Source organism: Erpetoichthys calabaricus, chromosome 1 (assembly GCF_900747795.2).
Source record: "Erpetoichthys calabaricus chromosome 1, fErpCal1.3, whole genome shotgun sequence".
Lineage (NCBI taxonomy): Eukaryota > Metazoa > Chordata > Cladistia > Polypteriformes > Polypteridae > Erpetoichthys > Erpetoichthys calabaricus.
The window spans coordinates 79,852,608-79,877,842 of record NC_041394.2 but is presented as its reverse complement, the minus strand read 5'-3'; the positions used below and the strand labels follow the sequence as shown (position 1 = coordinate 79,877,842).

The window sequence follows — 25,235 nt, the reverse complement described above, 5'->3', positions numbered from 1 at the left end:
CATGTGGTATTTATGCTTTGACAACAAAGGCACCTGTGCAGAGTATGTGAAAAATTACAGATTTGCTGCGATCTCAGACATCTAGCAGCGTTTTGATGAGAACCGTGCTTTGAGATACAACCCAGGGCAACATATTACTGTTGATGAGCAACTATTTTCAAGCAGGGTCTGTTGTCCTTTCTTGCAATACATCTCAACCAAGCCTGACAAATTTGGCTTCAAGTGTTGGATTGCGGCAGATTTGGAGACACATGTGCAATACCACTCCTTACTTTGGAAAACATCCCAGTTGTCCCATGGGAGACGTACTTTCTGAGACTGTGGTCATAAAGCTTATGGAGCACATTCTGAACAAAGGCAGAACCGTAACAACAGCCAACTTCTTTACGTCGCTTTCGCTGGCTAATAGACTGCTGCACCAGAAGTAAAATGGGACTTCCACATGCAGCTAAAGTCACTCCAGTACGCAAGCAATTCTCCATGCTAGTGTTTAGATCTGGCAGTGCAATGCTGGAGGTGTATGCTCCAAAAAGAAGAAGTCTGTCTGTATTCTCAGTGCCATGCACCATAACGTGAAGATTGGGCAAGATCGAAAAAACAAACATATTCAAATGACAACTCGTGTTCAAATAAAAAAGCTTTTTCAAATACCGATGTTTTCATGTATGAATGTGTGTATGCCACAAGAGAGGCAGAGACAGATTTGATGTAATTTGAGTGGTTACTGAAATATAAACTAAACACTTTCGAAAAGTTATAACAAGACAAGTGTGCTTTTATTCAAGAATAAAACTGAATAAAAAAAATTCAAGTGACAACAAAGATACAAAGAAGACATGACTCACCAGCAAGTGTGTGTCTACTTATATCCCTTCAGCAATATCTTTTACAAGTAGCAAAAACTAATACCGGCTGTCACAGACTCAAATCAAATGTATGTTCTTATGATATAATAGTAATAATAATAGCGGCTCACTACTGAAAACGGTAAATGAGTGGAAGATCCAAGCTCGAGCCCGCAACCTTTTGATTAAGTGACAGCAGTTCTTACCTCTGCACCAGCCAATCTGATATGTTTAGCTTGTGTCAACTGATATTTGGGCTTCGGTTTTTAAAACAATGACGGCAACATTTATATTAATTATATTTTCTCCAGTTATATTTCTGAATAAAAGCGCACTTGTGTGGTTATACCTTTTGTGAAAGTGTTTATTTTAAATTTGGGACTTCTTCACACATTATACACTTCACATCAGGATTTTGTCATTACATGAAAAAAGTTTTTGTTTTAGTTATGTGTTAAACATTTCTTGTCTCGCATTTCCTGTCATCCTACATTTACACAGATCGATGTGAAAATGTAGGATGAAATGTATGTATTCCAAGTAACGATATATTACTTATTACGAATATTTTCGTAGGCCTCAGGGATTTTAGTGTTAAACTGTTAGCTCCTATAGGGACAATTTAGAGATATCTTTGTCACCTGAATTTGACAAGTTATGCATTAAAAGTAACCTCAAACCTCAGTTCATTACAAAAAACAGACTAAAAAGAATAAATAATCAGATTAGATAGAAATGATTTTTTGGCATGGGTGAGGGTTGATTTGAATTTCGTTTTGTTAAGTTTGACTTGATTGTATGGAATATTATATGCTTTTAATACATTCAAAAAAAGATTTTTTGGTAGTGTTCTGTATGGAGCAATGACAGACACAAAATGTGTTTCTTCTGCTTTTAATTTTCATAAAAAAAGCAGAATCTTTGATTGCTTATTATATGGATCAAGAAACAGACACCAACATATAATACACGAAAAACTTTTTTTTAAGCTCTGCTGGCCACCATAAAAGCTGGTAACTGCTGTAACCTAGAGGATTTCTGCCAAAGTTTGTACATAGAACTTCATGTATATCATCTTCCAAAAATATACAGTACATCTGTTTGAAATACTTAATAGTCCCTGTCTGATTAGGATGAAGGTTTCTTAAAAAGTGTTTCTTGATATACAGAGTTTTGATATTAGTCTGTGTCATTATAACTTTCTCATTGTTTACCAAAAAATGTGAAATGTACATGGAAATTCCAGAAATAATTAAAAAATAATTGACAACAGACACAGTGAAAACCAGAGAAGGAAATAGACACTCTAGAATTATGTATGTATATTAGCTTCCAGAACAAATATCAAAGGAAATGAGCAAAAACAAAAAACAAATATTTTCAATAATTAATGATGCAAAAATTTGAAGGCCAATTTGAATGGATGAACTAGGCACTATAAAGGTGATTTTCATTTATTGTAAAATTTTCACTCATTTGCTTTATAATTTTAGCTTAAAGTATTAAATACTGTTCTCTATCAAATTTTTATCACTGTGCATTTGGTTCCCCAATAATTTTATATTAACATAAACAAGTAAACAGATGGAAGAAAAGTTATTAATTTTCCCCACAAACACGACAGGTGATAAATAAAAAAAAATTAATAATTTAACAGGTGTTACAAACCTGTCCTTTTGGGGTCTTTGTAATCAGGAGTGGGTTCCAAATAGGGTTTTAGTTCCTCGTCTTCATGTCCAACATTCATCCATCGATCTTTCATTATTTGCTGCTTAAGGGGAAGAAAAAAAAAAGGTCATCTTTTGCCACTTACTTATTGAGAATAAAAACCTCTATTTCACCAGAAATTAAGATGTAGTAATTTTAATAGCAAATTCATTTTTGTATTAATCTTTTCAGAAAGGACAAATAAACTAATTAAAAACAATAAACTAATTAAACAAAATCATCTCCTCACCTCTAAGCTTCCCCGCTTGGCTGGGTTAAGGATAAGGAATTTCTTCAGAAGATTTTCACAGTCTGTTGACATGTAAAAAGGTATTCTGTACTTTCCTCGCAAAACCCGCTCTCTCAGCTCCTACAATGAGTATAATAAGAATGCTATAACTTTCCAAAAGTAATTATAACATCTATGAAAAATTTAACATTAATGTTGCCCTTATGATGAAAGTGTCAGAAAATCTGTCCCATTTTTATTAAGAACTTACTAACTGTAGTATTTTTAATTTTCCAGGCTTTATACAGTAGATTTAAAAAGAGCATCGATATTCAAACTTATAGTATTATAACCAAAAACAAGTGCACTTAACAAGCAATTAAGTATGTAGGATATTGAAGTTATCCCTAAACTACTCATTGTCAAGTCAACACAAAGTGGTAATTATTAAAATGACTTTAATTTTCTTAGGATGTGGCAGAGTACTAAATTAAAATTAGTGATACAATAATATGACAACAGTAATTTCACCAACCTAGTAACTAAACATGCTCTTCTATTCAGAGCTACAAATCCTATAAAATTGACAAACCACCAAAAACAGCTCAGCAAAAAAAAAACCTCACAACTAGTTTCATTATAATTTTATGATTTTATAGAGATTAAAGCAATTTGATCTCCATGGAAAGAGGACCTAATAATAACAAAGTATGTCTGAACATATGAAATAACAGGGAAGCAGATGGACAGAAAGGAAGTAGGTGCTAATACTTTAGACTAGAAGTTGTACTTTTTAACAACAGAAAAATGGAAAACAATTTAAAACAAGATTAGCTCCTAATAGTTTATTTTTATATATTACATATGTTACACCTGTTATTACTGTTTTTTAAGTAATTTATTTATTACTATCTCTTTCACATTATTACCATCTATTCACTTACCTGTTATTTATGTATTTATTAACTATCTATAATATAGTTTAGGTCTTGTCTTGCACTGCCCTGTATTTATGTGTGTATGTTGCACCCACGGAGTCCTGGGGAACGTTATTCCATGCCACTGTATGATGAAATACTGTGTTATGGATGGTATGACAATAAATTCCACTAGACCTGATAGTAGATTAATAAAAAGGTAGCAAGACTGACATTGGCCTTGGGGTGCCATTGATAGCTTTGTCTAGGACTTCAACAACACTAGAGCCCTGGCTCTGACATTCGTTTTTCCTACTCAGTGCTGTTTTTGGTCCTGTGGCTGCTAGGCGCTTTCCTGACAAACTGTGATGTCCAAGAAGAGACAAGCTGATAAAGGGTGAAGACAGTTTCAAGTGAGATGTGAGTTAGAATTGGCCCTCAATAAATTCAGTTTGACACCCCTGATTTAGATAACACATTCTGTCTATCAGTTCCTCCACTGGAACCCAGCAACAGCTATTCACTCTTTATCTATGGCTTTTGAGCCTGTTCCTGGTTTGTTTCTGATTTGGTGTTAAGGCTTAACTTCATGACAGGGCTTTGGCCATGCCATGAAAAATAAAGATTATGCCATGCATTGCTTATGTGTTACTTTTGTTCCTAAGGTGAAGCCTTTTATTCTTTATTCAAAATACACTGCCTGGCCAAAAAAAAAGTCGCCACCAAAAAAAATGGTCTCACACTCTAATATTTCGTTGGACCGCCTTTAGCTTTGATTACGGCAAGCATTCGCTGTGGCATTGTTTCAATAAGCTTCTGCAATGTCACAAGATTTAGTTCCATCCAGTGTTGCATTAATTTTTCACCAAGATCTTGCATGATGGGTGCATCACTTCATCTGCCTCTCTTCTTACCCTGATGCATCCATCACTCTGTAACAGGGTAAATCTGGACTCATCAGACCACATGACCTTCTTCCATTGCTCCAGAGTTTAATCTTTATGCTCCCTAGCAAATTGAAGCCTTTTTTTCACTGATTAGTGGTTTACTTACGGCTACACAGCTGTTCAGTCCCAATCCCTTGAGTTCCCTTCAAATTGTGCGTGTGGAAATGCTCTTACTTTCACTATTAAACATAGACCTGAGTTCTACTGTTGTTTTTCTTTGATTTGATGATTTTCGCCGATCACGATCATTCAGGATTTTTTTCCGGCCACATTTCTTCCTCGAAGACGATGGGTCCCCACTATCCTTCCAGTTTTTAATAATGCATTGGACAGTTCTTAACCCAATTTTAGTAGTTTCTGCAATCTCCTTAGATGTTTTCTCTGCTTGATGCATGCCAATGATTTGACCCTTCTCAAACAGACTAACATCTTTTCCATGACCACGAGATGTGTCTTTCGACATGGTTGTTTAAGAAATAAGAAGCAACTCAATGCACCAGTTGGGGTTAAATAACTTGTTGCCAGCTGAAAGATAATCGTCCATGCAGTAATTATCCAATAGGAGGCTTGTACCTATTTGCTTAGTTAAATCCAGTTGGCGACTTTTTTTTTGGCCAGGCAGTGTATGTAACTATGTTAAAAGAATAATTCCAAAAATGGCATTTTTTACTTATCCCATGTACTTTGTAGGGGTGACTGAAAAAAAATAATCTCATATTTTTATGCAGAATGGAGCAAAATAAATTATGAAAGGAGACCTGGGTTCGCTTCCCGCGTCCTCCCTGCGTGGAGTGTGCATGTTCTCCCCATGTCCGCATGGGTTTCCTCCGGGTGCTCCGGTTTCCTCCCACAGTCTAAAGATATGTCAGTTAGGTGCATTGGTGATCCTAAATTGTCCCTAGTGTGTGCTTGGTGTGTGGGTGTGTGTGTGTGCCCTGTGGTGGGCTGGCGCCCTGCCTGGGATTTGCTTCTGCCTTGCGCCCTGTGTTGAAATGGATGGATGGATGGATAGAAGCCAATAGTTGCCAATGCTACACAGATTAGCAAATGATGTGAAAAATGTCCATGGAAAAAAAACCAAAAAGAGCAAAACTATGATGATTTTAGTTATCAAGCAACACTATTGAACCTTGAAAAGTTAAAAACAACAACCAGGTCCCCTGGTACTTTTTAACTACTGCTGTGCAAAATTTACTGCGTTCTCTTAGTCAATGGTTCCCAAGCTTGGTCCTAGACGATGAACATCTGAATGATTCCTGTTTCTAAGAAACTCCTTACACATTTGCAAACTTTATCACTTAAACAAATATTAAAAGAACTGCATTTTTTTCAGCATATGTAACATTCAGGAGTGATTTGTTTATATGATATACAGTGCACCCGGAAAGTATTCACAGCGCATCACTTTTTCCACATTTTGTTATGTTACAGCCTTATTCCAAAATGGATTAAATTCATTTTTTTCCTCAGAATTCTACACACAACACCCCATAATGACAACGTGAAAAAAGTTTACTTGAGGTTTTTGCAAATTTATTAAAAATAAAAAAAACTGAGAAACCACATGTACATAAGTATTCACAGTCTTTGCTCAATACTTTGTTGATGCACCTTTGGCAGCAATTACAGCCTCAAGTCTTTTTGAATATGATGCCACAAGCTTGGCACACCTATTCTTGGCCAGTTTCGCCCATTCCTCTTTGCAGGACCTCTCAAGCTCCATCAGGTTGGATGGGAAGCGTCGGTGCACAGCCATTTTAAGATCTCTCCGGAGATGTTCAATTGGATTCAAGTCTGGGCTCTGGCTGGGCCACTCAAGGACATTCACAGAGTTGTCCTGAAGCCACTCCTTTGATATCTTGGCTGTGTGCTTAGGGTCGTTGTCCTGCTGAAAGATGAACCGTCGCCCCAGTCTGAGGTCAAGATCGCTCTGGAGCAGGTTTTCATCCAGGATGTCTCTGTACATTGCTGCAGTCATCTTTCCCTTTATCCTGACTAGTATCCCAGTCCCTGCCACTGAAAAACATCCCCACAGCATGATGCTGCCACCACCATGCTTCACTGTAGGGATGGTATTGGCCTGGTGATGAGCAGTGCCTGGTTTCCTCCAAACGTGATGCCTGGCATTCACACCAAAGAGTTCAATCTTTGTCTCATCAGACCAGAGAATTTTCTTCCTCATGGTCTTAGAGTCCTTCAGGTGCCTTTTGGCAAACTCCATGTGGGCTGCCATGTGCCTTTTACTAAGGAGTGGCTTCCGTCTGGCCACTCTACCATACAGGGCTGATTGGTGGATTGCTGCAGAGATGGTTGTCCTTCTGGAAGGTTCTCTTCTCTCCACAGAGGACCTCTGGAGCTCTGATAGAGTGACCATCGGGTTCTTGGTCACCTCCCTGACTAAGGCCCTTCTCCCCCGATCACTCAGTTTAGATGGCCGGCCAGCTCTAGGAAGAGTCCTGGTGGTTCTTAACTTCTTCCACTTACGGATGATGGAGGCCACTGTGCTCATTGGGACCTTCAAAGCAGCAGAAATGTTTCTGTAACCTTCCCCAGATTTGTGCCTCGAGACAATCCTGTCTTGGAGATCTACAGACAATTCCTTTGACTTCATGCTTGGTTTGTGCTCTGATATGAACTGTCAACTGTGGGACCTTATATAGACAGGAGTGTGCCTTTCCAAATCACGTCCAATCAACTGAATTTACCACAGGTGGACTCCAATTAAGCTGCAGAAACATCTCAAGGATGATCAGGGGAAACAGGATGTACCTGAGCTCAATTTTGAGCTTCATGGCAAAGGCTGTGAATACTTATGTACACGTGCTTTCTCAATTTTTTTTTATTTTTAATACATTTGCAAAAACCTAAAGTAAATTATTTTCATGTCATTATGGGGTGTTGTGTGTAGAATTCTGAGGAAAAAAATGAATTTAATCCATTTTGGAATAAGGCTGTAACATAACAAAATGTGGAAAAAGTGATGTGCTGTGAATACTTTCCGGATGCACTGTATGTTATTCTTTTATATTCAGTTCTTCTGTTGCTTTTGTTCTCTTAACTGTGTGCAAATAATGAAAATCAAAGACGACAGAACAAACACTTAATGTGAATAGGTTGTAGGATCTGGAAGTAGAATCCCCAAGAGACAAACTCATGCACATGTGAAGGAATCATGCAGATTCCGCTCAAACATTTACTGTTCATAGAAATTCAAATTCAGGATGCTGTGCTAATCACTGTTTAAACTCTGTTATCTCTGCTCACAGGTGCTACTACGCAATAATAAATAAATTATACATTTAATATATCTTAGAATAGTGCTTAATACCATAAGCAGTAAAGGGGATGTAAACAAGTAACAGTGGTCTACATGACAACTTAAAGCAAAACTTTCTTTTGTATTTTACTGCTTCTCTTCTCTCATGTGTAGTTTCCCTTTCCAGCTTCAGCAGTCTCTTCCAGTGTGTATAATTGTCTATGCAATACTTTTGGCTAATGTACTACAGTAGACCATATCAGTCTGTACGTACACTTTCCACTGGCTGGCAAACTCAATTATCAATACTGCGCTTAGTTTTGTAATGTGACCAACATAGTTATGCCATAATATTTTACATTTTCCCCACTCTCAGCAGGCCATGTGGTAAAATAATTAGGAAGCACAAAATTAATTTACATTAAGCCATGCCAAATGTGTCTTAAGTGGCCTAATATTGTTACAATGCACACTAATAAAGTATATGTAGCCACAATACTAATGCAGCACTGTTAACAATTACCTTTTCAAACTATAAATGGAGAATGTTTTATCAGACAGCAAACTATTTATTCATGCTCATGACACTGATTGTATTTTGTAGATAGGTTTTGCTTTTATCAATTAATGTTTAACAAACACTGACATATCATTAAGGAATGAATTTCCAGTAGGTTGAAAGATTGTCTGAATATACTGTATATTTTATAATTACAATTGTTTTGTTAGCCCTTATTTTTCTTACATTAAAATTATTATTATTATATAGCAGCATAGCAACATACAGCATGATGGACTGTTGGGAAGTTATCTTTTTTGAAATGAAACACAGTTTTTACTGCTGTTTAGCTTGCTACATGTGAATGATGTGTACAAATGTGGTACACAAAAATATGTGATGAATCACATTTTTACTGATTCAGTGTGGTACACGGCATTTTTTATACTAATATGGGACGATCTGATATTATAAAGAATGGGAGGCATTCCTACAGGTGTTTGGATAAAGATCATTATCAAGAAACAACATAGGAAAAGATCAAGCACCCGTGACACACTACTACTATTAATAAACTTAGACTCATTTGCCACAACTTCACTAACACTGTGTGAAATGCGCTCAAATTAAATGGATTAAAGGAATGCATTTAGGGGTTTTGTTAAAAAATTTAATCGCAGACATTTTTAAATGTGCACATTAACTGTGATTAATAGAGCAGCTGTAATTGTTTTTAGCAGAAGTACGGTTATGAGTGAACTCATTTTTATGGGGCATATAACTCTTTGCACAGGATTTTTGAATGGTTTATTAATCCACATTTATGTAGGAGTAATCTACTGATTAAGACATTTAGGTTGCTTTTGAGAATGTGAAAAATTGCATATGAACATAAAGAATTTAAAAAGAATTAATGGTTTTACATGCATATTGTCAGCACTGCTTGTTGCCATTTTTATAACTAACAAATTGTGAAGCTGTACCAAAATGGGCACTACAAAAATTACTGAAAAGTTTAGAATATTGGTTTTACCTCAGGCTTCTCTTCAAGAGATTTAAGTTACTCATCTTCTGCAGTATGATTTCAGTTGGTATCATTTACACTTTACAAAACATTATTAAACTGCTATATGCCAAATATGCCTATCAGCTATATTCATTATGTCTATGAATATTAAGATACATTTATAAAAATACTTGCAACATGAGTGAATCCATCTTAACACTAAGGTTGTAAAACTCAATTACTGGGATTTGTTTCAATTTGGACTGCTGACATAAATTTATGTTAATGAATTCATTATTAATTTAAAAATATATATATATTTTTTGTTTTACTGAAATATGTTTTGTTGATAGTGTATTATTTGTCTTCTTGTTGAAGTTTTTAATATCCTGATGTTTAAAACAAATTTCAAAATTATTCAATATTTAAATACAGCACACATTCATATGCCTACTTGGATTATTTGGACAAAATTATTAAATTAATCAATTCAATAGTCAACAGATTAATCATTTACACGTTAATTGTTTGTGGCAGCCATAAATCAAACCTGCTCAATTTTGTAGGGGCGAATTGCAGAGTGGTTAGATTATATATAAGATATACCAGAATCTATATAGATAAAACAGAAAAGCCCGGCTTCCATGCCTGGGCATAATGTCATCCTGCGTCCATAAGAGGCCTGCAATGACCAATGAATAAAGACAACAGGATGCACAAAGAAAGATGGATGTAAGGGCCAAAGAAAGATGGATGTAAGGGCTAGAACGTCCAGTGAACAATGGCAACAAGACTTTCATTGTGTTCAGGTATGAAATATCTTCAATCTCAACACATACCCATTTTTCTTTACCCCAGACTAACACTGGCTCAGAATTAGAGCTACAACAACTAATCAGCATTATTGACATTAACAGATTATTAAAAACGGTGGTAACGATCATCTTCATCGATTAGCTGATTACGTCATTAGACTTAATCAATTTTGGCTTGCAATTGTGTCACTAATTCTCTCAGCTGTGAACACATTTGAAAACAGGCAAATGGTAAGCAAGTGGCAGAAAATGACAATGTGACTAAAGACTTTCAAGGTTTGGGAACACTTTACTCTGAATGCTGGAAAAAAAAGGTTGTGAGATGCAAAATGTGTAGGTCTGACTTTGTATGGTACGAGAGCACATCGCAGACGCACAAACATTTGAACCAGAAACATACTGCTACAGGCTCCATGGAGGAGTAACACTTGCCGTCATCCCAGTAAGATGAATGTTATTTCAGCGTTATGTGATACGGATATATGAACACAATGTTTGCTAGGCTACGCATAATGACATGACTTTCGGTTTGAAATGAGGATTAATTTGATTTATAGTCCAGCCCTCTACAATGGACTAGCCATTAAAACACTAGAACACGCGATACGAGTTTTATAATAAGCAACTAAAAAAATATGTGCCATTAGGCAAAGTTTCAATTTTTTTTTTTTTTGGTGCAGCAGTCACTCTGCTAAATTATGGTGCTGCATTACAAGCTTGCAGTCATGTGTAACATTAGCGTTTAAATGTTTACATAATATGGCGGAGAACAAACTTAAATACAAGTCCATGTAGAATTTTTTTTTCCCCCAGTGTCATATGCAAAGGAATTCAAAAACTTGGCAGACAGCATCAGCAAATTCAAGGATACACCAACCGCGTGTTTCATGTGGATCTTTCATACTGAGTCAAAAGGTAGGAGTGGGGTGGAAAAAATAAAGTCCTGAACTAGTTGGCTATCGGAGTTCAACTAGGTTTTATACAGTCTGAAGGAAGACGTGATAATGTGCAAGTGGTGCTGCAGCAAGCCTAATTTAGCCAGTAAAACAAATTTTGTGGCAGGATCACATAGTTTCAAATGTGAAAATCTAACAGCACACTCAATATAGCAAATGGTATGCGACAGGTAGCAACAGTGTGTTGGCTAAAAGCAAATGTGTCAAAGAATCTGCGGTAGTAAAAGGCTCCCAGGCACAAAAGAATGCAAAAAGAAATTAACTTTCAGCAAAAAACTTGGCATATTACTTAGAAAAGGGAGAATGGAGTTTCACACAAATGAAACCACTTGCTCTGCTGCAAAAGGAAAATAGTCTGGACATTTCCGCATCATATAACAACTAATTTCAAACATTACTACAGAGTTTAAAAAAAAATAAAATGTAATTTAGTCATGATGGTACAACAAATTCTCCTGTGGTGGAATATTGTGCTGGTCAGGTATTTGCATGATGCTTTGCCAGTAAAACTTCTCTTTCATAGAAGCTGAAAAGAAAAAAAAAAAATAATAACATACAGTAAATTACACAGTTTAATTTTGAAGTGTGTGTTTGGTATGATTTTGAATACATAAGCCAAATTGCAAGTTCAGTTTATTTATTGAAAACTGTTGTGTTTTAAGTAAAGAGAGAGTGTGTGTGTGTGCACGCGCGCATTGCACAACCAGAGCCAGAAGTGCTACTGTTTTATTTGTATTTATTACTGTTTTTTTCTGTACAACATTTATATAACAATGTGAAAGTAACTATACTTTGTTTAAAATATCTACATGTAGGTCATTTACAAAAATATATTTCTAAATATTTTATATAAATCTGTTTATTTGGTGAAAAGTTCAATTTCACTAATTGATTAATCGATGAAATAATTGCCAGATTAATTGATTACCAAAATAACTGGGATTGGCTCCAGCAGACCCCCGTGACCCTGTAGTTAGGATATAGCGGGTTGGATGATGGATGGATGGACAGTTAGTTGCAGCCTTACTCAGAATTCTATATATATTTAGTCATATGTGATGGATTTTATTTTTGTTTCGGTTTCTTTTCTGATACATAACTAAAATGTGTAAAAGTATCATCTTTGTTTCTAATATAAATAAATTATATCAGCTAGAGATATTCAAACACTGGCTAAACAACAATATGAACCTTTGGTAGATGCCACTTACTTTATGTGCATTATAACAACATTCAGGACTTACAGTAAGTGAACAGATGTTACCTTATCAAAATTTCTTCCTAAAAATAAAAAAATTAATTAGGGTAATGATATTATTGAACCCTGTAGTAGGATTAATGGAATAAGCTGTAGTAAAACAGTTTAATACTGCAGTTAAACTTGAAGTTCGGAAAAGCTAGTCTCATATTTTTGCAAATTGCTATGGAATGATTAACTATCTTTTTGTTTCTACAGAATGTTGCTAAATGACATAGTTCTGCAAGCCATCACAAGAGAGGGTTCCAACCAGTTTTTATTAAAATTTTACGAACATATGTGCATTTAATTTTTCAGTAGACTGTTGTGTTACACTGCATGGCTACAGATTAAGATATACACATGTGTGCATTGCATATAGTGTTCAGTATAAGTCAGGGGATGCTAGTCTTAAGTATACAATTATGAGGCCTCACCTGGAAAATCAAGTGCGGTTGTGATCTCTTTGTTACAAAACGATATAAAAGTCCTAGAGAAACTCCACTAGACTTATTGTAGTACAGAGATTTGACCATTGAAAAAACTAAAGACATTGAAACACAAGAGTGTTAAAAGTACGAATGGTGTAAACATTGTGGATGCCAGCAATTACTTTAAAATGAATTCTTTAACTAAAATAATGTGGGGCATTGATAGAAAATGGTTAATGGTAAATTCTATATAGATTTTAAAAATGTTTCTTTCATGTAGAGAAGCATAAATACATTAAAAAATTTACCAAGTAGTAAAACTGACAATAACATATTTGTAGATTTAAAACTTTAACACTTTTCAAAAGTTAGGTGAACTACTAACATGGGTTGAATGACCTCTAGTCCCCACCCCACTTGCTCTGATGGTCGAATGTGATTTGGTTAAAGGATGTTGGGCCAATCGTGAATATTTTCAAAGACTGCAAAAAAAGCTAACACATACACTGGTACATAATATGTACTTTTAAAAACAGGTTACCAACCTTTAGATTCTGTCCATCAAATGGTAATGAACCACTGACTAGAGTGTAGAGAATTACACCAAGGCTCCAGACATCAACCTCAGGCCCATCATACTTCTTTCCTTGGAAAAGTTCAGGGGCTGCATAGGGGGGGCTACCACAAAAAGTATCCAACTTGTTTCCCAGAGTGAACTCATTACTGAAACCAAAATCTGCTATTTTAATGTTCATATCTGCATCCAAAAGAAGATTTTCAGCCTGTACAATTAAAAGCAAAACCAAAAAATTATATTGTACACCTAAACAATAAATGCATGTACATAAAAGGGATCTATCACTTCACTTTCAATCCACTTTCCCAGATCATAGTGAGAACATACAAAACAGTGGTTGTGCTCTGAAGTCTTCATTTTACCCTATCACAAATAAGAACAGAAAACCAATGTAGTTACTTAGAATTTAGTACAATCTCTCTCTCTCTATATATATATTTTATATATATACTGTATATATGGTTGAAATAGTTTACTGTCAAATAAATGCAAAGAGTACGCGACACGTGTTTCGCCCTCATTCTGGGCTCATCAGGCGTACACACTCCACTGCACTCCCTCTCGGGAATCGAACCTCGGACGTCAGCGCCAGAGGCGATGCCCCTAACGTTGAGCCACGGCGTGTGGTTCGTTTATTTGACAGCATGTAGATCGGGGTAATTACATTCACGGCATTCGTAGTCTGTGTCACAATCTGATTGTATGGGTGGTTACCTACCAGGTGTTACCAGGTTGTATGGTAGGCAACCACCCATACAATCAGATTGTGACACAGACTACGAATGCCGTGAATACTGTGTGTGTATATATATATATATATATATATATATATATATATATATATATATATATATATATATATATATATATATACACACACACACACATATATACATATATACATATACAGTGGAACCTCGGTTTGCGAGTAACTTGGTTTACGAGTGTTTTGCAAGACGAGCAAAAATTTTTAATAAATTTTGACTTGATAAATGAGCGAGGTCTTGCAGCACGAGTAGTATGTATACTTTGTCTGCTGAGCATCATATGATCACAACTGAGCCGATAGTTCTTCTCTCTCTTGCTGCGGGATTGTGGGCAATCGTCTCCTATTCTCTGTCTGAGTCGGCGTGCCTCACTCATAGTAAACATCCATATGAGCGTATACTGTTTACTACAGAATTAGCATTGTGACTTGCGCGCGCGCTTGTGTGTGTATGTGTGTGTGGACGCGCGCGTTCATGTGTGCGTGTGTGCTCACGCGCGCGTGTGCTGTGACGTGCAAGTCCCTGTCCTGCACACTAAAACACAAAGCTGAGTCTCAGTACTTTAGCAACAGCAGCTTTATTCAGCTTGAAACAGACACAGCCAGGCAGGGCCCTGCACATTTATAATGTTCCTTGTTCCTCGTATCACCCATCGACAGCAGGTGCTTATAGCATGTCTGCGATTTTTTCGGATTCACTTTTACGGCGAACTGCTACAGCGCTGGGAGACTGCGATTGCTTTGGGACGCTCTTCCGCGTGTCGTCCCATTGGGTGGAATCGCACAAGAGTTTAGAAACTCACTCACACCAGCCATGATTCTTTTCAAAGGTAAAGTGCAGGTTAATTTGTTTTATGTATTTTTACTTTATATTTTGTATTAATCATTTTAATATGAATAGTTTTGGGTTGTGGAACAAATCATCTGAGTTTCCATTATTTCTTATTGGGAAATTCACTTTGATATACGAGTGCTTTATTTATTTATTTATTTATTTATATTATATTATATATATATATATATATATATATATATATATATATAAAATAATCCTAGTGTAAGAAAAGAGAGAGTAGTACAGTTCCTGAGATTATTATGTGTGTAGTTTTTTTCAGTCTCCCACATAAACTCCTACTTAGAATCATTATAGCCCATTTCCTAGGCATCAATTACCTTTGCCAAGTTCTAGTATATGTGGATCTGTCCTAGTCTTGCCTTGCACCAGAATTTTATTTTGAAGCTGGTGTGCCCAAAAATACAGATCAGTGCAACTTTTTGGCCTGACCTCAGCAGAACTACATGGGTCACATGAATGCCAGGTGTAAGCCATTGGGCTCATCTCCAGCGAAAGGCTACATAAGAGGCTCACAGTATTGATGTTTTGGAAAATTTTCACCTAAGGAAAGCAATTTTAAGATAGATTTCTCTCTTTTCCTGGATTTTGGGCATAAATTAATATTGATTTCAGTTGTCAAAATTCGGGAAAGGGCACTGTCCTTAAAACTCACTGAAGTATGAAGGAGCTCCATCTCAAAACAACGGCAACAATATATCTGTTCCTGACAAAGTGGAATATGTGCGAAAAATATTGCTGAGATTGGACTAAGGATGTAGAATTGTATAAAGAACAAACACGCATACACACTTCTATGTATTAGACTATCACTACAATTGTATTTCTGATTTGTTATTTTTCTGTCCATTTTACTATGAGTAACTACAAGAAGCAATTATTTTCAAGACAACATAGTTTTAAGTACCATCACAGGTCAGAATCCTGTATTAGATAAATATATAAAACATTTCTGAAGATTTATGCTTCTAAACTACAGTTTATCCATGTTATTTCATTTAAAATACATTATCAGTATAAGGGTAAAAGAAAAATGGAAGAAGGCTAATAAAAAGCTGATTTTATTTTTGAGTAATGTTTGGATAGACAAGCAGACAAAAATATATTTTTAATATTGCTACTGTAAATCACATTTCTATACATAAGTGTTCTTGCAAGTAAAAAATGATACTCTGTTAAAAAAAAATATCCTAACAAGTCACATTTAACCAAACCTGAAATTGTAATAGCTTCTGGGGTAGCTATAATACAGTACACCGATCACACTCATATTAAATGTATAATGCATTCTAATGTCTACTTGTATTGGCTATTTAAAATTAAAAGTGAAAAAGAGTAGTGCAAGAAAAGTCATCACTGCATTAGTTTGGAATTTTCTGAACCCCGGTTTTGTATTTGCACATCACTTTTTTTTCCTAGTTTTATAACTATTTTAGTTATCAATAAAGTTAACAGCCTTCCGTCCATAGAGAATAAGCAGTGTTTTCCTCTTGAAATGTGAACTGTACAGTAGGTTGACTAAAACACTGACTGAACTAAACTCCTCTGTTAGCCAGGAGGTGCTGTCTTGCACATGATACTGTAGTTTTATTATAATACAGTGAAGGAGACGCCGTGTGATTGTTGAAGTTACAGAGACAAATAATAAATAGATTAAAAGAGATCTCCCTCATAAATATATTGCTTTTTTAACTGAGATGCATTTATTGAAACAAGATTGATATGAGAACTGCCTGTATGTATTACATTACTTTAATGGCATCTGTCTCTTCAAGAAAGTGTGAAAAGTACCAACTTTTTGATGGTACTGTACAGTGCATCCAGAAAGTATTCACAGCGCATCACTTTTTCCACATTTTGTTATGTTACGGTCTTATTCCAAAATTGATTAAATTCATTTTTTTCCCCTCAGAATTCTACACACAACACCCCATAATGACAACGTGAAAAAAGTTTACTTGAGGTTTTTGCAAATTTATTAAAAATAAAAAAACTGAGAAATCCCATGTACATAAGTATTGACAGCCTTTGCTCAATACTTTGTTGATGCACTTTTGGCAGCAATTACAGCCTCAAGTCTTTTTGAGTATGATGCCACAAGCTTGCAACACCTATCCTTGGCCAGTTTCGCCCATTCCTCTTTGCAGCACCTCTCAAGCTCCATCAGGTTGGATGGGAAGCGTCGGTGCACAGCCATTTTAAGATCTTTACAGAGATGTTCAATCGGATTCAAGTCTGGGCCACTCAAGGACATTCACAGAGTTGTCCTAAAGCCACTCCTTTGATATCTTGGCTGTGTGCTTAGGGTCGTTGTCCTGCTAAAAGATAAACCGTCGCCCCAGTCTGAGGTCAAGAGCGCTCTGGAAGCAGGTTTTCATCCAGGATGTCTCTGTACTTTGCTGCAGTCATCTTTCCCTTTATCCTGACTAGTCTCCCAATTCCTGCCACTGAAAAACATCCCCACAGCATGATGCTGCCACCACCATGCTTCACTGTAGGGATGGTATTGGCCTGGTGATGAGCAGTGCCTGGTTTCCTCCAAAACGTGACGCCTGGCATTCATACCAAAGAGTTCAATCTTTGTCTCATCAGACCAGAGAATTTTCTTTCTCATGGTCTGAGAGTCCTTCAGGTGCCTTTTGGCAAACTCCAGGCGGGCTGCCATGTGCCTTTTACTAAGGAGTGGCTTCTGTCTGGTTACTCTACCATACAGGGCTGATTGGTGGAATGCTGCAGAGATGGTTGTCCTTCTGGAAGGTTCTCCTCTCTCCACAGAGGACCTCTGGAGTTCTGACAGAGTGACCATCAGGTTCTTGGTCACCTCCCTGACTAAGGCCCTTCTCTCCCGATCGCTCAGTTTAGATGGCCAGCCAGCTCTAGGATGAGTCCTGGTGGTTTTGAACTTCTTCCGCTTACGGATGATGGAGGCCACTGTGCTCATTGGGACCTTCAAAGCAGCAGAAATTTTTCTGTAACCTTCCCCAGAGTTGTGCCTCGAGACAATCCTGTCTCGGAGGGCTACAGACAATTCTTTTGACTTCATGCTTGGTTTGTGCTCTGAGATGAACTGTCAACTGTGGGACCTTATATAGACAGGTGTGTGCCTTTCCATATCATGTCCAATCAACTGAATTTACCACAGGTGGACTCTAATTAAGCTGCAGAAACATCTCAAGGATGATCAGGGGAAACAGGATGCACCTGAGCTCAATTTTGAGCTTCATGGCAAAGGCTGTGAATACTTATGTACACGTGCTTTCTCAATATTTTTATTTTTAATAAATTTGCAAAAACCTCAAGTAAACTTTTTTCACGTTGTCATTATGGGGTGTTGTGTGTAGAATTCTGAGGGAAAAAATGAATTTAATCCATTTTGGAATAAGGCTGTAACATAACAAAATGTGGAAAAAGTGATGCGCTGTGAATACTTTCTGGATGCACTGTATAGTCAACTGCTCTGATGAGACATGAAAATAAGAATTTAGAATGTACTAGGTATATTATGTATAAATTACAAGTGTGCTTTCCTACAGCTGTTTTTACTTTCTATGGTTCCTTGGGCATCATGATGGAAATTCAATGTGCTCGACAACCCAAAATGTATTGCTTACTTAGCTCCTAAGCTTTAGAAATTTATTTCTGTTATCGTTAGGTCTGATCCAGTGCCTACCTTATGCTGGATAGCCTTTTTTTTGTTTTTGTAATGTTACTACTGCTTTTAGCATTACTTGGTTCATTAATATCATCCTTTTCTTAGAGAATATGCACTTTAGAGTAGTCAGGGACACAAAACTCTCATTGCAAGCACAAGGAGGAAATTAAATGCTAAGTATGTTATGACATGTTCAGTTTAGGGTTTACTAGAACACACTGCTGTGTTTCTGGATTCAGACCTACTACAGTGATCCCTCGCTATATCGCGCTTCGACTTTCGCGGCTTCACTCCATTGCGGATTTTAAATGTAAACATATCTAAATATATATCACAGATTTTTTGCTGGTTCGTGGATTTCTGCGGACAATGGGTCTTTTAATTTATGGTACATGCTTCCTCAGTTGGTTTGCCCAGTTGATTTCATACAAGGGACGCTATTGGCAGATGGCTGAGAAGCTACCCAACCAGAGCACGTATTATGTATTAAATAAAACTCCTCAATGATATACGATATGCTTCCCACGGGGTGCTTCGCATACTTGAAAGCCCGAACAGCACGTATTGATTTTTGATTGTTTGCTTTTCTCTGTCTCTCTCACTCTCTCTGACATTCTCTGCTCCTGGCGGAGGGGGTGTGAGCAGAGGGGCTGTTCGCACACTGGCCTAGAAGATACGGACGCTCTTCTAAAAAATGCTGAAAGACTACCTTCACATTGCTCCCTTCCTTGCAGCTGCTTGTCTGGTGGTGCTTCGCATACTTAAAAGCCCGAACAGCCCTATTGATTTTTGATTGCTTACTTTTCTCTCTCTTGTCTTTCTCTCTCTCTGACATTCTCTGCTCCTGACGCGCACTCCTTTGAAGAGGAAGATATGTTTGCATTCTTTTAATTGTGAGTCGGAACTTGTCATCTCTGTCTTGTCATGGAGCACAGTTTAAACTTTTGACTAAAGGGTGTTATTTCATGTCTAGAGGGTTCTAATAATGTTGAAAAACGTATTTAGAAGGCCGTAAACAGGTTTTCTATGCTCTAACTGCGAAAATATTTGATTTATAAATAAAGAATCCTACTTCGCGGAAATTCTTTTATCGAGGTAGAGTCTGGAACGGATTAACCGTGATAAATGAGGGTTTACTGTATATTAGTGGTCATTAGGCTTCAGAAAAGATTTATAGGTATATAGATGTTAAGGCCATTATTTATTGTTAAAAATAAAAATTAATTCAAGGCACAATGTGAAATGTCAAACAAATTAAACATTGTAGGCTTAATTTCTTCTAATCATAAAAGATTAAAAAAATGCACACCTCAAAACAAGGCTTTTATATACTCACCTTAAGATCTCTATGTACAATGCATTTCTGATGACAATACTGCACAGCTGATACTATCTGGAAGAGACAACATTGAAGAGTGAGGTGTCATTTAAAGCCAAAATACTGTACATACTAACTTGAATATGTAAAGAAAGAAGGTTATAGAACTCATCACAAATACTATAACAAATGCAGTTCATGAGCAAATTCCTGACTCATTTTATTAAGGGAAGGTAATATAAATACTTTTTTTCAGTCTATAGGTACACCTACTGCAATGCTCATATACATAAATTATTTTAAACAAATCTTTGGCTCCACAATTAATGTTTTATAATTTGTGCTTATTTTTTTTATTCCCATATACTCTGCTCAAAAAAATTAAGGGAAGACTTTAATCACACACAGGGTCTTGATGAACAAAATATTCGAATGGAAAATCTTTACTGAGCAATACTGTGTAATTCATTGAGAACAAAATGACGTAACAACGGTCAATGGAAACCAAAATCACTAATACATTGAGGGCTGGATTCAAAATCACACTGAAAATTAATGTTAAAAACTGAAATCACAGGTTGTTCCAACTTGTGTGAATTTCACCACGGCAACTCATAATGCAACTCAGTAGTGTGTATGGCCACCATGTGCCTGTATGCACTCCTGAAAACATCTGGGCATACTCCTGATGAGATGGCAAAGGGTATTCTGGGGAATCTCCTTCCAGACCTAGATCAGGGCATCAGTGAGCTCCTAGACCGTCTGTGGCAATAGTTGGGAGTGTTGGATACACAGATACATAAAATCCAAGATGTTCTCAAATGGATTCAGATCAGGGGAATGTGCAGGCCAGTCAATGGCACCAATGCCTTCATCACCCAGGAACTGCCTACACATTCCTGCTACATGAAGCCTGACATTGTCCTGCACCAGAAGGAACCCAGGGCCCATTACACCAGCATAAGGTCTGACAATGGCTCTGAGGATTTAATCTCGGTACCTAACAGCAGTCAGGGAAGCGTTGCCCAGGACGTGGAGGTCTGTGCAACCCTCCAAGGATATGTACTCCAGACCATCACTGACCCACGGACAAACCAGCAATGCTGGATGATGTCGCAGGCTGCATGACATTCACCACGATGAATACAGATTCTTTCACATCTGTCATATGTGCTCAATGTGAACCTGCTCTCATCTGTGAAGAAACTGGGGTGCCAATGGTGGAGCTGCCAATTATGGTAGTCTCTGGTAATGCAAATTGAGTTTCACAGTGATAGGCTGTGAGTAGAGGTGGGCGGTATGACCAAAATTCTATATCACGGTATTTTTCTAAATTCTGCCGGTTTCACGGTATTAGACGGTATTTTTTTCCCCATGCATGAGTGGATGTTAACCACATTTTCCACTGCAATTACTGCAGTAGACTGGCTAAGAATAACCTATTAGACTGTTATGAGAATTGTACATCGTACAAAAAGACATTTTAATGTGCACACAAGTATTAATCCAGGTTTGCATGGCCCCATAAAGTGATAGTTTTCAAGGGGGTGGCACTAAAGAGAAGGAATCACATTGCATGACAGATGCAGTCAAAATATAGAACCTTTAATTGAACAAATTTTGCAAAAGCTTAAACTATGATTTTGACAACATATTTTCAACCATCCAAAGAGGCATTTAGACTTAGTAAAATATCCAGAGGTCTTTGTCAAAAGTTGGATTGCACTGAACACGTCTTAGAAAAGGAATAAATAGTAAATATTTTTTGTAAACCAACTACACTTTCTGTTAATGTTAACAATCTCTGTCCACTGACACGTTAAAGTGACTTTTTAAACAATTTTACCATCATTAAACTGCATAATATTTAAACTAATAAATAATAACAATAAAATACATAATAGTATTACTGATAGTTGCACCATTACTTCAAGGCTTCAAGCCCAGGTGCATTACACAGTATTCACCAAATTAAAATAAAATAAAACAAGTGCAACTTGGTGATGACATCTTACCAACTGTACCATCATTTAGGCAAACTGCATTAATATGGACCTTGCTTCAAGCTAAGCTATATACATAAATAATAAAAACTGCAACTTGCATTTATAATGCTGTTTGTGGTATAGCCCTATGGAAGCGCATTAGGGCCACTGTGAAGAAAAAAAAATATGGACACGGAAGAAAAAAACAAACTATATGTCGAGAATAAATTCGACATGTTGACTATGTCAAGATTAAAGTCGACATTGCCACTTTATTCTCATAGTTTATTTTATAATTAAAGTAGAATGTTGTAAACTAAACTTCATCCTAAAATCAATGTTTAATTTACTAGATTTTCTCAAACCCCGTCACAAGTTAATGCAGCACATCAAATACTTTGTGTTAAGTGTTCCCCGACCCAGTCGTTAATCACTACGCTTCTTAAACTGACTTCCTCCGCACTAAGAGCAGGCGCCTGCAGCAATCACCGCACAGAATCCATTCACTTCATGATATTCCTGCTCTCTACCAAAACCCCAGTTCCTATCTTTCCTTTTTCTTTCTCTACATTACCAATCCCCACACGATAAACGTCTTTGTGAAATTAAAACTAGTTATTAACTTAGCTGATGGAGTGTTCAGAACTTTAAAAATATCTTCGTTATACATGTTTAATTATGCCATCCATTCAGAGTTGCGCCCATCTCTGAACGAGTCGCCAGCACATCGCAGGATGAATACAAGCAAAACATACACTAGCAAGTAGAAAAACAAGTACAACTTGGCTTGCAGTGTTATCCAGTAGTATAGAAACAGTATTTACACATCTGACCTTTTAAAACTAAAGTATCTCCAGGCGACGGACGTGACTCCTTTTTTTCGGCAAAAGTTCTTCTGTTCATCATGTTCAACTTTACTTTTAGTTCAGTTTCGGAATGCTCTCTGTCCATTTTCACCACGAGGCATACCTATGCTACCGCCCACTATTTGGTGGTGTAGCAGTGAAAAAGAGCCCTAGTGCAACAAATCTGTGTTTAGTGTTGTAGCAGTGAAAAAGGTCCCCATTTGAACAGTTTCCCGCTGCGCCACGTTCCGAACGTCGTTTAGGCAATTTAAACCGGTGTTGCGGTATAAGAAAAATCCATATCATAAAAAAAATTAAAAACGGTTTTCGGTATGAACCGGTATACCGCCCAGCACTAGCTGTGAGCAAAGGTCCCACTAGGATGTTGGGCCCTCATGCCACCCTCATGAATTCTGTTTCTGACAGTTTGGTCAGAAACATGCACACCAGTAGCCAACTGGAGGTCATTTTGTAGGGCTCTGGCAGTGCTCCTCCTGCTCCTCCATACACAAAGGAGCAGATACCAGTCCTGGCACTTGGTTGATAGCCCTTCTACTGACTTGTCCAGCTCTCCTAGTGTAATGACCCCATATCCTGGTATCTAGACCATGCACTTGAGACTATGCTGGGAGACACCCCTCTTGTGACGGCATGTATGGATGTGCCATCCTGGAGGAGAGGGACTCCCTGTGTAACCTGAATTGGCTGCAGGTGCTGCCTCATGCTGCCAGTAGTGACAAGGGCAATAGCAAAACGCAAAATTATTGCTGTTTTGCACATAATTTTAAAGATTCTTGTTTGTTCCATTCTATGTCTTTCAGTGTGAGAAGTGCTCCTTGGATTCTATCCTGAATATGCAATTCATTATTTAGCTGGATTAAAATGAATATAAGAAAGGAGAAATATTTGGCACCAAAATTAGACAAAGTTTGATGAATTTATGAGGAAAAAAAATTCAGTAGTAAACATTTAACTAGATTCAGAACTAGGCTACTGAATCTAGGTTCGAGCACTAGATTCAATTATGTGGCTTCTTACGCCAGGACTCTTCAGCAATGTTTCTCACCACAAGGTTGCAACATATCATGGGCTGCATCCAGTGATTTGCCTGTTATTGCTTATAATGGTAGTGGGTCGCCACTCTAACAATCATGCTCGATTCATGAAGTGGGAACTTTGGGGGGTTGAAAAGACACTTACATGAAAAGACATGGATTGTGACACCCAGAAAGGTTGAGAAACACTGCCCTACAGCATTCTCCCTGTGATTACACTCCTGTAAGTCTTTTAACTTCCTTAGCGTCACACTTTTTCTTGAAAAAACATGTAAAAAGTGTTGCACTTTTTGGCTTGAAAAATTACATATTTATTAAATCTGATCTTTCTATTGTGAAACATGCAGAACACTAAAACCATGGTCATAAGTGCAGAAAGTATAATAATGATGATACAAATAATAATAAAAATAATGCTAATATATATGCGGTAAATACGTGTTATATGTTTGGTATATCTTAAAGCATGGTGAACTACACAATCCAGACTGATCAACTTTTGAACAGCACACTGCACATGTGTGATTGACATCACTTTCAGATTCATCAGAATTACTTTCCATTTCACTGTTTCAATTTCACTGCCTGAAAACAGACTCACTTCGTCATCACTGCTCGTATCACTGTCAAAAGCGTGCAACGCCAGTGCTGCTGAAAAATGTTTCTTATGAAACAGCACTATGAGGCTAGGAGCAGACACATCTGCATCGTTGACTGAGTAACACTTGGGGCTGTCGTGTACACAAGACACACCTATATTGTTTCCCGAGCAACGCTCAACGCTAATGTTGTTGGCACTTTTATAGCCCGAGTAATCCTCGGGTCTAACGTTTATGTAAGACACATCTAAAACAGTTACCCGAGTGACGATCGGGACTAATGCTTTTAGCACTGTTTTACACCCCGAGTATTGCTTGGGTCTAATGCTAAGGAGGTGAAACTAAATGGCCATCATTACCATTACAGGTTAATCAACGATCTTCCTCTTTTCATACTAAAAAATATTTGCTTATTTTAAAATTTGTCGTTTCTCTAGGTAAAGAACATTGAAATGTGTTTTAATCTCATTTTACATTACATATTAATATATTCTAAATGATTTACTTTTTATTTTACAACTTTGCAATGCTTAAGGGACATACAACAACAGTTTCTAACAGGTTTGGACGTAAACAAAAAGGTTTAAAAACATGGACACACTTCACATTTCTGCTATAGGAAGGGATAAAAGACATGTTACTGAACATACGAAACGTATGGTGTTGAATTAATTGCTCTTTTGAACAAAACTAGAAATAAACAAAATACAATCCCTCCATATTTTTAATACTAAAGCATA

The 25,235-nt window shown here is 37.0% G+C and overlaps 1 protein-coding gene across 13 annotated transcripts in view; it reads right to left on the bottom strand.

Moving 5' to 3' along the window:
* Nucleotides 1-25,235, bottom strand: part of mark2b (MAP/microtubule affinity-regulating kinase 2b) — a 354,246-nt gene that overhangs the window by 96,383 nt on the left and 232,628 nt on the right. For 7 of the 13 annotated variants that reach the window (XM_028802626.2, XM_028802582.2, XM_051932354.1 and 4 more), the window contains exons 7-10: nt 20,030-20,086; nt 13,391-13,627; nt 2,803-2,922; nt 2,514-2,616 (exon numbers count right to left, since the gene is read on the bottom strand). In XM_028802626.2, the coding sequence (XP_028658459.1) occupies nt 2,514-2,616; nt 2,803-2,922; nt 13,391-13,627; nt 20,030-20,086 (517 nt within the window). The remainder of the gene's footprint in view (nt 1-2,513; nt 2,617-2,802; nt 2,923-13,390; nt 13,628-20,029; nt 20,087-25,235) is intronic. The other 6 variants (XM_028802634.2, XM_051932369.1, XM_028802589.2 and 3 more) reach the window with 1 other exon arrangement.